Raw genomic sequence first — 14,625 nt, forward strand, 5'->3', positions numbered from 1 at the left:
CATCCTGTTTCTTCAATATGACAAGACACTGGCATGAGACATGGTAAATACCTGGGAGGAAGAGAGGCCTGTGCTTATCCTTGGTAAAAGTAACAGGAAAAGAGTTGATAGGAAAGAAAGTAGGCCCCAATCCATGTATACTTTGTATGCGACATGTACATGACAAAATTCACAGAGTGAAGCAACAGCATTCAGTTGTTTAGGTAGTGCAGCTTCATGAGCAAATCACATTGGAGTAAGGTTACTGCTATTACTGTGGATGTTATGAATAACTAAAATGAAGGGGGGGGGGGAATCTTCACAAAATGAAGCAAATTCATATTCGTGTGGACAGACTTATGTGTTCGTCGAACATGTTGTTTATTATTTTAACGGTATAATAGAACACAGAAACTAAGTAAATAATTAATTTATTAACTTGATGCTGATATTTTGCTGGTGTTATAACCAGCATCTTCAGAGCACAAAAACACTGTTTGTCACAATACGCAAGACTAAAACAACATGGTGTACTTAAAAAAAATTGTAGCAGCAACACAAAGACTAGAGTCCTGATTTTGGCGCCCTCTATCTGAAAAAAAAAAAGCTATCATATATTACTAGAGTCCTAGAAAAGTGCTAGTTTTTTTCTTAATATGACTGTCTCCCAGATCTTCGGCAAGTTAATACAGCCATATTTGTTGAGATTTGGAGTGTGTTTTAGGGCTTCTGTCGCCTCTAAGAACAATCTCTCTGATTTGTACGGGTTTCTGTGTAGTACTTTTGTGTTTTTCCAGTTGATCCTGTGTGCAGGGGTATCCAGTGCATGGTCTGCTAGGCCCGACTTCAGATAATGATAATTCCAGACGTATCTTTTATGTTCGCTGATGCGGATGTTCACAGTTCTTCCTGTTTGGCCGTAGTAGGCTTGATTGCATGAGCAGGGTACTTGGTAGACTCCTGGATGTGATAAAGGAGGAATGCTATCCTTGGGTGAGCGGATGAGGGTGGCTAATTTGCTGCATGGTCTGAATGTAGTGCGTAGTTTATGTTTATTGAGAATTCTTGAGATCTTTTCGGATGTGCCTTTAATGTAAGGGATGGTGACTGTTTTGTTGTAGTTCTCTGTGGTGGATGGTGGGAGGGGTTTCTTAGGAGTGTTTAGTATTTTGTTTATTTTATGTGGATTGTAGCTGTTGGCCAAGAAGGTGTGGCGTAAGTGAGTCAGTTTAGCAGTCAGAGCCTTGTCATTGGAACAGATTGCTCTCGCTCTATGGGTTAGCGTTTTTAATATGCCATATTGTTGAGAAGGATGATGGTGTGATTGTTTGTGTAAGAATCTGCCTGTATGTGTGGGTTTTCTAAAAACTGAAAATGATAAGGAACCATCTGGGAGACGTGTGATGAGTGTATCCAGGAAGGGCAGGCAGTTGTTGGTTTCCAGTTCCATAGTAAAGTGGATTTTTGGATGTTGGCTATTTAAATGTGCTAAGAATGTTTTCAATGTCTCAGGGCCATGTGGCCAAATAGCAAGTACATCATCAACATAGCGTAGCCAAAGTGTTGGTTTGAGAGTGGCTGTATTGATTGCTAGTTTTTCCAGGTGTTCTATGTAAAAGTTGGCTAGGGGGGGAAGGGGTGGGAAGCCCATGGCTGTCCCATCAATTTGTTTGTATATTTTCCCTTTCCATGTGAAATATCCTGCATGTATTGTGAATTTGAATAGTTCAAATATATCAGGGGGGAAGTGTGACTTCAGTAGATTGAGGGTTTCTATTAGTGGTACATTTGTGAATAGTGAAGTGATGTCAAAGCTTACTATTAAGTCTGAGCTTTTTAGGGTAAGGTGTTGTAAGATTCTTTTTAGGTGTGCTGAATTTTTGACAAAGGAGGGAGAATTGTTTGTGAGAGTGGCTAGTAGCTTAGCTAAATGTCTAGCCAGTTTGTATGTGGGACTATTTATACTGTCCACAATTGGGCATAGGGGTGTGCCTTGTTTGTGAATTTTTGGTGCTCCATAGATCCTCGGTATTTTAACATGGAAGGGTTTGAGTTTGTTAACTGTGTCTTTGGACCAGGAAGTGACTTTTTTCAATAATTTTCGTGCCTTATTCTTTTGTGTGTTGGTGGGATTGCGATCTATAATTTTGTATGTTGACTGATCTTATAATAGTGTGTGCATTTTGTTTTCATATTCAGTTGTGTCCATCACCACGGTTGCATTTCCTTTGTCTGCTTTTGTTATGGTAATCTGGCTGTTGTTGTGTAGCTCTTTTATAGCAATGAATTCCTTATGTGGGGTATTATTTTTGGGAGGCTTGGACTTGATTAGGATGTTGGCCACATCTAAACATATGTTGTTAGCTATTGTTGGAGGCAAGTCGTATATTCCTCGTTCGATGGATGCCATTATTTCTGCTTTTGGAACTTGCTTGGGGGTTAGGGCAAAGTTGTGCCCTCGACTTAAAGCAGTCGTGGCTTCTTTGCTTAAGGTGAGTGATGATAGATTCACGACGACGAGGTCTTGTTGTAATTGCGGTCGTTGTATGGTGTTCCATTGTTGGAGATTTTCGGACTTATTTTGGTGCCAGTTTTTCACTCTGTCGAATTCTTTTTTTGCCGTTGCGTCGGTGATATTCTCTAAGATCTGCCAAAGTTCCGTATTTAGAATATTATGCAGTGATTCTCATAATGCGCTAATGGTTGCATTTGCTTTTGTTAATTCCAGGCGAGTGGTGCTAATTTGTTCATGTAACAGCACTACACTTGCTCGTTTATAGATGCTTTGGCCGAGTGGAACTTGTTTTTGATTTTAAAACAGTTCGGTATTAATTTGGTGTCTCGGCACCTCTTTAAGAAGGCTAACCTGTTTAGTTGCCGCGCCAATTTCAACTTCCACTTACCATATTGTCGTGTCTTGTGTACGATATTGTCTCCGTGAAGAATCATTAAACGTGTGGACAGACTTATGTGTTCGTCGAACATGTTGTTTATTATTTTAACGGTATAATAGAACACAGAAACTAAGTAAATAATTAATTTATTAACTTGATGCTGATATTTCGCTGGTGTTATAACCAGCATCTTCAGAGCACAAAAACACTGTTTGTCACAATACGCGAGACTAAAACAACATGGTGTACTTAAACAAAATTGTAGCAGCAACACAAAGACTAGAGTCCTGAATTTGGCGCCCTCTATCTGGGGGAAAAAAAAAAAAAAAAAAACTATCATATATTACTAGAGTCCTAGAAAAGTGCTAGTTTTTTCTTAATATGACTGTCTCCCAGATCTTCGGCAAGTTAATACAGCCATATTTGTTGAGATTTGGAGTGTGTTTTAGGGCTTCTGTCGCCTCTAAGAACAATCTCTCTGATTTATACGGGTTTCTGTGTAGTACTTTTGTGTTTTTCCAGTTGATCCTGTGTGCAGGGGTATCCAGTGCATGGTCTGGATTCCTCCTATATCACATCCAGGAGTCTACCAAGTACCCTGCTCATGCAATCAAGCCTACTACGGTCAAACAGGAAAAACTGTGAACATTCGCATCAGCGAACATAAAAGATACGTCCGGAATTATCATTATGGGAAGTCGGGCCTAGCAGACTATGCACTGGATACCCCTGCACACAGGATCAACTGGAAAAACACAAAAGTACTACACAGAAACCCGTGCAAATCAGAGAGTTTGTTCTTAGAGGTGACAGAAGCCCTAAAACACACTCCAAATCTCAGCAAATATGGCTGTATTAACTTGGCGAAGATCTGGGAGACAGTCATATTAAGAAAAAACTAGCACTTTTCTAGGACTCTAGTAATATATGATAGCTTTTTTTTTTTCAGATAGAGGGCGCCAAAATCAGGACTCTAGTCTTTGTGTTGCTGCTACAATTTTGTTTAAGTACACCATGTTGTTTTAGTCTCGCATATTGTGACAAACAGTGTTTTTGTGCTCTGAAGAAGCTGGTTATAACACCAGCCAAATATCAGCATCAAGTTAATAAATTAATTATTTACTTAGTTTCTGTGTTCTATTATACCGTTAAAATAATAAACAACATGTTCGACGAACACATAGGCTGTCCACACGTTTAAGGATTCTTCACGGAGACGATATCGTACGCAAGACACGACAATATGGTAAGTGGAAGTTGAAATTGGCGCGGCAACTAAACAGGTTAGCCTTCTTAAAGAGGTGCCGAGACACCAAATTAATACCGAACTGTTTTAAAATCAGAAACAAGTTCCACTTGGCCAAAGCCCAACGCATCTATAAACGAGCGAGTGTAGCGCTGTTACGTGAACAGATTAGCACCACTTGCCTGGAATTAACAAAAGCAAATGCAACCATTAGCGCATTAAGAGAATCACTGCATAATATTCTAAATACGGAACTTTGGCAGATCTTAGAGAATATCACCTACGCAACGGCAAAAAAAGAATTCGACAGACTGAAAAACCAGCACCAAAATAAGTTCGAAAATCTCCAACAACGGAACACCATACAACGACCGCATACAACGAATTTTTGACAAAGGAAATGCAACTGTGGTGATGGACACAACTGAATATGAAAACAAAATGCACACACTATTATAAGATCAGTCAACATACAAAATTATAGATCGCAATCCCACCAACACACAAAAGAATAAGGCACGAAAATTATTGAAAAAAGCCACTTCCTGGTCCAAAGACACAGTTAACAATCTCGAACCCTTCCATGGTAAAACACCGAGGATCTATGGAGCACCAAAAATTCACAAACAAGGCACACCCCTATGCCCAATTGTGGACAGTATAAATAGTCCCACATACAAACTGGCTAGACATTTAGTTAAGCTACTAGCCACTCTCACAAACAATTCTCCCTCCTTTGTCAAAAATTCAGTTCACCTAAAAAGCATCTTACAACACCTTACCCTAAAAACCTCAGACTTAATAGTAAGCTTTGACATCACTTCACTATTCACGAATGTACCACTAATAGAAACCCTCAATCTACTGAAGTCACACTTCCCCCCTGATATATTTGAACTATTCAAATTCACAATACATGCAGGATATTTCACATGGAAAGGGAAAATATACAAACAAATTGATGGGACAGCCATGGGCTCCCCCCTTTCCCCCACCCCAGCCAACTTTTACATAGAACACCTGGAAAAACTAGCAATCAATACAGCCACTCTCAAACCAACACTTTGGCTACTCTATGTTGATGATGTACTTGCTATTTGGCCACATGGCCCTGAGACATTGAAAATATTCTTAGCACATTTAAATAGCCAACATCCAAAAATCCACTTTACTATGGAACTGGAAACCAACAACTGTCTGCCCTTCCTGGATACACTCATCACACGTCTCCCAGATGGTTTCTTATCATTTTCAGTTTTTAGAAAACCCACACATACAGGCAGATTCTTACACAAACAATCACACCATCATCCTTCTCAACAATATGGCATATTAAAAACGCTAACCCATAGAGCGAGAGCAATCTGTTCCAATGACAAGGCTCTGACTGCTAAACTGACTCACTTACGCCACACCTTCTTGGCCAACGGCTACAATCCACATAAAATAAACAAAATACTAAACACTCCTAAGAAACCCCTCCCACCATCTACCACAGAGAACTACAACAAAACAGTCACCATCCCTTACATTAAAGGCACATCCGAAAAGATCTCAAGAATTCTCAATAAACATAAACTACGCACTACATTCAGACCATGCAGCAAATTAGCCACCCTCATCCGCTCACCCAAGGATAGCATTCCTCCTTTATCACATCCAGGAGTCTACCAAGTACCCTGCTCATGCAATCAAGCCTACTACGGTCAAACAGGAAGAACTGTGAACATCCGCATCAGCGAACATAAAAGATACGTCCGGAATTATCATTATGGGAAGTCGGGCCTAGCAGACCATGCACTGGATACCCCTGCACACAGGATCAACTGGAAAAACAAAAGTACTACACAGAAGCCCTAAATCACACTCCAAATCTCAACAAATATGGCTGTATTAACTTGCCGAAGATCTGGGAGACAGTCATATTAAGAAAAAACTAGCACTTTTCTAGGACTCTAGTAATATATGATAGCTTTTTTTTTTTCAGATAGAGGGCGCCAAAATCAGGACTCTAGTCTTTGTGTTGCTGCTACAATTTTTTTTAAGTACACCATGTTGTTTTAGTCTTGCGTATTGTGACAAACAGTGTTTTTGTGCTCTGAAGATGCTGGTTATAACACCAGCGAAATATCAGCATCAAGTTAATAAATTAATTATTTACTTAGTTTCTGTGTTCTATTATACCGTTAAAATAATAAACAACAAATTCATATTCATTGAATGAAAATGTATAAAGGCAGATCTCTGCAGCTGCACTAGTGAAGGAATGCATTAATTATTTTGTGTTTAGATGAGAGTAAACTAGAAGGAAAGAGGAATACAAGATAAGTGTGTACAGCTAATACAGGAGAAGTGTAAACAAACAAAGTTTGTATGTGAAGTATCTTCACAATTAGCACACTTTGTTTGCTTATACTTAGATAAAGGATTAAACAAGAATATAATTTGTCAAGTGTAATTTATTTTGTAACCAAGTGGAAAAACTTTCTGCAACTGTCTCTCATCCAGAGCATTTTAATAACAATGATATACCTTTTTACTACTTGCATATATAAAGTATGACTCCATTCAATTTCTGTGTCTTCTTTATGTCTTCTTTATGGCTCCCACTGATGAGACCCTAGTAAAGGTCAAAACCGGTCTTGATAGTGACCTTTTCCATAATGCTTAGCAATACATATGTCAAAAGGACATATGTATTGCTTTGTGTGCTTTGCATTGTGGGATATTAAGGCAACTGCTATGTCAGCAGCCTCTATGTATAAATTAATTTAGTCATGAAGATTCATCATATGCAAACTTTGCATATGAAGAATTGTTTGTTTATGCTTAGATAAAGGATTAAACAAGAATAGAATTTTTTTGTCAAGTATAATCTAGTTTGGTTTATATGAAATTAGTTGCTACAGCACAGTAACAGTTTTACCACAACTGATACTGGTTACTGTGTGATATTGAAAGGAGGTTTATATATGTTTTATGTGTTTTGTTTTTATGTTCATGTGATTTTTTTTAGTTTTGAAAGAGAAAATGAACATTAGTAATATTACCTATTTTAAAGATCATTATACATTTTATATGTGAATTTAAAATGGCATGCTCCCCCCAATCTAATATAATATGAAAAAGTGTTGTGTTGTGTATGTCTAGTACTCTTTCTGTATGCACTTTATATTTTCATTGTTTTTGTAGGCTATGCATGGTTATATCTGAAGAGACCAGCCTAGTGAAAGAACATAAAGATCCATGGGTAGACAAGGGCATTGTTTTAGCTATGCTGTTACTGTGGAATCCAGGCCTTTTAATTGTTGATCACATTCATTTCCAGTATAATGGATTTCTTTATGGCTTCATGCTATTGTCTATTGCAAGAATCATACAGGTAAATTTGTTTTCTGTTGTTGCTGCTGCTGTAATTATGAATGCTCTTAATCATCAGCATTTACTGCTATGTCCATAAAGGGTATGCAGGATACTATGATAGCAATACTTGTAGAAAGGCTTATACGTTGGTAACACGACTATTAAATTATTTAAGGAATTTACAACGTATACTGGAATATTAATTAAAAGAAACTTTAATAAATACTTCCTATATTTCGGCAATGTCACATTGCCATCTTTAATGGGAACATACAATTATGAAACGTGCACGCAGGCACTACAAAAAGCAAATGAGGCAGAAGAGAGAAACTATTGTTTTTCCTAGAGTCCTAATGGTGCCCCCTAGTGGACTATATTGGGTTGTCTTGGCTGTTGGGCTGATGTTCTCATGATGCAAGCTTCCCAAATTTGGGGCAGTCTCATGCGCTCAAATTTGTTGCGGTTTGGAAAGTTTTTTAGAGCGGAGACTGATTCTATGAACAATCTTTCATATTTAAACTTGCTGCGGTGTATTAATTTTGCTTTCTTCCAACGTATTCTGTGGCGGGTATCCAGAGCATAGTCTGCCAGCCCAGAGTGGCTGTACTGGTGAAACTGGATGTAGTCTTTATGTTCTGAAATCCTGATATTTGCTGTCCGGCTTGTTTGGCCAAAGTAGGACAGTTTACAGCTGCAAGGAACCTGGTATACCCCGGGTAGGTCTAGGGGAAGTGGTTGGTCTTTGGTGGAGCGGATAAGGGATGCCAATTTTTTATATGGTTTGTAACAAGAAGTTAGGTCATATTTTTTTAAGATTTTGGTTTTTTTTTCCGAGGTGCCCCGAATATAGGGAATGGTGATGAATTTAATGTAATCTTTGTTATGAAGGGGGGGTTATCTGGTTTTAATATCTTTTGGATTTTTGGGGGTTGTAGCCATTGACTAAGAAAGTATTAAGGATCTGGTTTAGTTCAGTGGTTAGGGCATTGTCATCTGAACAGATTAATTTTGCCCTGTTATATAGTGTTTTTATAACCCCATATTGTTGTGGGGGGGGGGGATTGCTGGTGAATGTATGAGTGCCTGTATGGGTGTTTTTTCTGTAAACAGAGAATACCAAGAATCCATCAGGCTAGCGAGTGATTAGAGTGAAGCACCGTTTCTCTTCACAGAAGGCTCTCTGGATTTATAACCGCACTAGCTTCGACCTACTTCAAGAACAAATTACCGCTACGTGCGTTCTCCTAGCTGACAAAAAGAAAGCTATTCAGGCACTAGAGGAGGAGTTTTCTGACATGCTGGACCACGTCCTTTGGACGATTCTCTACAATGTCTCGTGCACTTCAGCAGCAAAAGAATTTGAAAAGATACAAAGTCGGCACATGAAAAATTTTGAAAACTTAAAAAAGGACTCTACCTCCGAACCGCAACAACACCTCAACACCATAGTCAACCTTTCTTCCGTTACTCTGAAGCCTGAGGCACTCAACGCACTGGCACGTGGTCACAATTTCGCCATATCTCCAAAGAAAATACCGGCCGAAGAAATAATGATTCAAATAGAACGTGGTATCCGTAACCTTCCAAACCACATCGCCAACAATATCAGACTGGATGTAGCCGGTGTTCTCACCAAAGCAAGACCACCAAAAACCAACATATCCAAAGATGAATATAAAGCTCTACAGGAAATGAAGAAAAACAAAGAAATAGTAATCATCAAAGCAGATGAGGAAAAAGCCACTGTGGTTCTCAACCAAACTAACTACATAGATAAGCTTAATGCTTTATTGTTAGATTGGGCTACCTACCTCTCTATTGAGTATAATCCCACCAGCTTTCAAATTGAACACTCCAAAGGCTCCTGAAGAAATTCACTTCTTGGTCTGTGGAAGTTACCAACAAACTAAAACCTTTTAACTCTAGACCTTCCCCCCTCCCCCTGAAGATATGGACTTCCAAAAATACATAAACAAAATGTGCAATTACGTCAATAAGTGGATGGCATTGATTCCCTCACATACAAATTAGCCAAACATTTAGCCAAAGCTCTCTCACACTATACTGGCAACACACCATCACACACAAAACAACTCAGCCCACTTCAAAGCCAGTATAGAAAATCTCTCACTCCAACATACTGACATAATGGTCAGTTTTGATGTCTCCTCCCTATTTTCAAACGTCCCACTCAAGGAAATGTTAGAGCTAATCCGAGCCAAATTTCCTCCCGACATCGCAGCCCTATTTTAGTTCACAATGAACTCAGGCTATTTCGTTTGGCAAGGAAAATTCTACAAACAGATAGAGGGGCACATCCATGGGTTCACCACTCTCCCCACCCCTGGCCAACTTCTTTATGGAGACTTTTGAAGAGAAAGCCTTAAACTCTGCCCCACAAAAACCCACTGTTTGGCTTTGCTATGTTGATGATGTGTTCGCTATTTGGCCACTTGGCTCAGATACACTCCACTCCTTCTTAACACACTTAAACAACCAACACCCCCAGAATCCAGTTCACCTTGGAAAAAGAGGAAAACAACAGTCTCTCTTTCCTAGACATTCTAATCACTTGCCAGCCTGATGGATCCTTGGTATTCTCTGTTTACAGAAAACCCACCCATACAGGCAGATGCATTCACCAGCAATCCCCCCCCTCCCCTCACAACAATATGGGGTTATAAAAACTCTATATAACAAGGCAAAAGTAATCTGTTCAGATGACAATGCCCTAACCACTGAACTAAACCACATCCTTAATACTTTCTTAGCCAATGGCTACAACCCCCAAAAAAATCCAAAAGATATTAAAACCAGATAACCAACCCCCTCCCTTCCCCCACTTCATAATAAAGATTACACTAACTCCATCACCATTCCCTATATCCGGGGTACCTCGGAAAAAATAACCAAAATCTTAAAAAAATATGACCTAACTTCTTGTTACAAACCATATAAAAAATTGGCATCCCTTATCTGCTCCACCAAAGACCTACCACTTCCCCTAGACCTACCTGGGGTATACCAGGTTCCTTGCAGCTGTAAACTGTCCTACTTTGGCCAAACAAGCAGGACAGCAAATCTCAGGATTTCGGAACATAAAGACTACGTCCGGTTTCACCAGTACAGTCACTCTGGGCTGGCAGACTATTCTCTGGATACCCGCCACAGAATATGTTGGAAGAAAGCCACATTAATACACCACAGCAAGTTTAAATATGAAAGATTGTTCATAGAATCAGTCTCAGCTCTAAAAAAACTTTCCAAACCTCAACAAATTTGGGTGCATGAGACTGTCCCAAATTTGGGAAGCTTGCATCATGAGAACATCATTCAACAGTAGAGTCTCTCTTCTGCCTCATTTGCTTTTTGTAGTGCCTGCGTGCACGTGTCATAGTTGTATGTTCCCATTGAAGATGGCAATGTGACATTGCCAAAATATAGGGATTATTTATTAAAGTTTCTTTTAATTAATATTCCAGTATACGTTGTAAATTCCTTAAGTAATTTAATAGTCATATGATAGCAATAACTACATTATTATTGTTATTATAAAAGTATCTCCATGAAGTCAGAAGATGCATCATGGGAGATCCACTATTCACACAATATTTATTTTACTTCTTAAATTCATTCACCGATGAAGCACTCATATGCACACCTCTGGCAACTAATTCTACCCACTCATCATCCTTCAAACAAAAAATCTAGGCCTAATACTCTTGCTAACCTTGTATCAGTAAATTTCTTCCAAAATAATCTTATTTATCAGGTATCTGGTATTGTCAGAACTTGCATTTCAATCTTTAAGACACTGCTAACTGTATCAATCCACCTAAATGAATCCACTTTCCTCTGGTTCTTTTTCCTGCAATCCGATGAAATACCAGTTTTGCTAACCTTTACTCATCTATTCTATTTAAGTAACCATAGATACTTAGGTTATCTCTCATATTGTTGATTGTTAATTATGTTAAGATCTTTTCCAGTATCTTTATTTTTAACATGATTCTGCAGTTTGATGCCATCTTTTCACTGCCCTAATTTTCTTCAGAATTCATATCTGTAGTCTCATAAAATGCTTTATTTTTAACCCAACTTTCTGATTCATCTTTTAAAATCAGTTTAAACACCATCTTTTGTATACCGCTTGTTTATTGCTTTGACCTAATCTTTTAATCCATATAAATTTAATTCATCAGATTCTCCACTATACCAGAAATAGATCAACAAACAGATAGTAAATGAAATATGGAAATATATTAAGGAATAAGCTTTGTTTATTCTTTGATCTATTCCATATTTCATTTACTATCTGCACTAAAAATAGTGTATACAAAGCTTAAATGTTTTCCGATGTTTCTATCCATTTTCATAGTTTTTTACTGATTTCCATACTAAATTGTTAAAATAATTATTCAATTTAGGACACTGCTAACACTATCAACCACCTAAATTAATCCACTTTACTCTAGTTCTTTTTCCTGCAATCCCAAGAAATACCAGTTTTGCTAACCTTTTCAGTTCGAAAAATTTTCATTGGATTTTTTTTAGCGATATAACATCTTCTGTATAAGTGAAGAGTTTAGCTAAATATCTCTGGTTTTGATATCCTTCAGTATGTGATACTGAAGTTTATGTTTGATATTTTGTTATTCAGTATTGTTGATAGAAAGTTAGTAATAATGTGAATTTATCATGAAGTACTGTTATAACATCCTATAAGTCCCTTGAGGGTATATATCAGGACTTTGGTGATAATATGATCCACATAGATAATGAATATAATAACAGTGGGCAAAAACCTTTCCTTATGCTTGATGTGAGATCACACCATCTTCCCCTGTGTCCTCATTTCTAACTGTTGATTTATAACTTAAATATAGGCTATATATTGCTCAGCATACCGTTTAAACATTTAAAAGTAAAACATTATTTCAAACAACTTTTCTTGTGACACTTTATCACATGCCTTTTTCAAGATCTGGACTATTTATATATATAATCTTGACTTCAAAAAAAAAATAAAATAAAACTTGTTATATTCTTGTGATTGCTGAATTATTTGTTTTAAAATAAATATCTGGTTCTGACAACTCTTGTTTGTCTGAATATGGCATGTTCTTCCACAATTTTTCTTTGTGTCTTCTTGAGTATACAAAGGACCTAAGAAGTCCTTTGTAATTCTCATATTGTTTTTTTATTTTATCGATCAATGCTATAAGAGCTCTGTTCCAATAATTTACAATATGACTCTTCAGATTGTGTATTATTCACTGTAACCCCTGTATGACTTATACCTAGATGCCTTTTTAGATTTCTGATATCTTTTTGCTGATGACTACATTCCTTCTGGATGCTTTTTTTTTTTCTGTCACTAACAAGCAAGATTATTTGCTAAATAACTGTTTTGAAGTTATTTACCCTTATTAAAATTAAATTTTGCAGAACTAATTAAACAATTAATTGTTTAATTAGGTGTTTGTCTGTTTTGACAAAAAAACAAGTTGGGGGTTGCGTTTCCTTTCCATCTTCCTGTTGTCCATTTTTGTTTGTTTTTACTGAAGTATAATTTATTGATTTTATATTAAGAGATTGTAAAATTTCTTCATTTTATGGTCCCACATGGGTATATCTAGCTGTTTCTGAGAATTTCATTTCTGTAGCTTGAAAATATTTTCCTTTTTTTTTTTTTTTATCGTCCATGTTTTGCTTCCAGTTAATGAAGTTTGTTTAGATAGGACAGTATGTGTAATCTGATTCTGGTGTTTTTGTACTCAGGGTATCTTAATTATATTGTTTATTGTCATTCACTTGAACAACTTTGATACTTTAATGTCTGTATCTTTTTCTTCTCATGTTGGGTTTGACTCTATTATGAGTGCAAACATGCTATTTGAAGCTCCTGCAAGATAAGTGATTGATTTAATGTCTTCCTCTCCCACAAAAGATTACCTGGTATGAATTAAGAATTTTTTTATATTTTTATTATTTAATTTTGTAAATAGAGACCAAACATAGAAACATGTAGAGCTCGAAACATGTTTTGAGCTCTACTTCAAGCCTTCAGTAAGTTACAGAGTGGTCTCGCACTGGACAATGAAATTCATCTACCACCTAAAGATAATCACAAATATGCTAATCACAGTTAGTGTATTTTAATATATTATTGTGACTTATACTGATTTTATTATATTTAGTACCTTTGCTGATATATTTTAAAACATATTGTCAGTTTAAGATAGTTTTTGAAAATGGTACCAAAAAATCAGCACTACAATAGTGTTGTCGAAAGCCAAGGATAATGAAAATCTGGAATCCAAAACAAGTACTTTTTTATATTGATGATACAAACAAGGAAAAATTAACATATAAATTTCTGAATTAAAGGAATTATTAGAAAATCGACTAGGGGGGTTAGTTTTTATAAATGATTCTGTGCTTTCTCTAACATAGGAAAAGAAAAATAAGAACAGTAAGAGGCAAGAAAGCACAGAAATTAGTTAGTTTGAAATTAGTAATGAAAAATCTCATCAGCCGATATCCTATAACACCCTTTTAGAAGTTAATAGATATGTATACGATATCACCCCTCTGTCTCCTGTCTAACAATGTATTTCTTTATGTTCAAATTCTAAGTTCAGTATTCTCATATTAAGAATTACAAAATCTCATTTGCATTCTTTATGACTGCTGATATCTTCACTAAATATGCCTACTTTGATATTTACATTCTGTTTTCTGTTCTGTCACTTGAATTTCCTGCTAGTAATATGTTTCTTGTTAGTTTTGTCTATGACATTCTGCACTTCTTTATGGAAGATGTGATTTTCTTCTTTTAAGTTTGTAAGAAAATTTAATAATGGCTTTTATCACATAGTTCAGTATGAGTCCTATCAAACACCATCTCCATTCAGAAGGTTGTCTATTATGGATATCCATATTATAATAAATTTAGTTTAATCCTTTATCCAGGACTGAGGAGTGCAAACAAAGTTTGCACTCCTCAGTCCTGAAGATATTTTCAGGCGCAAACTTTGTTTGCTCACACTTGGATAAAGGATTAAACTAAATTTATTATAGTCTAACCAAGTGCAAAATAAACTTTTAACTTCTTTCTCTAAATCCAGAGTAATTTAATAA

General features: G+C 36.7%; 1 protein-coding gene across 3 annotated transcripts in view; it reads left to right on the forward strand.

Moving 5' to 3' along the window:
• xit (ALG6/ALG8 family glucosyltransferase xit) overlaps nucleotides 1–14,625 on the forward strand; it is a 152,925-nt gene that overhangs the window by 53,428 nt on the left and 84,872 nt on the right. For all 3 annotated transcript variants that reach the window (XM_090397289.1, XM_090397292.1, XM_090397291.1), the window contains exon 4: nucleotides 7,312–7,501. In XM_090397289.1, the coding sequence (XP_090253415.1) occupies nucleotides 7,312–7,501 (190 nt within the window). The remainder of the gene's footprint in view (nucleotides 1–7,311; nucleotides 7,502–14,625) is intronic.

Source organism: Typopeltis vanoorti, chromosome 8 (assembly GCF_054136105.1).
Source record: "Typopeltis vanoorti isolate ZY-2024b chromosome 8, IOZ_Tvanoo_1.0, whole genome shotgun sequence".
NCBI classification, from domain to species: domain Eukaryota; kingdom Metazoa; phylum Arthropoda; class Arachnida; order Uropygi; family Thelyphonidae; genus Typopeltis; species Typopeltis vanoorti.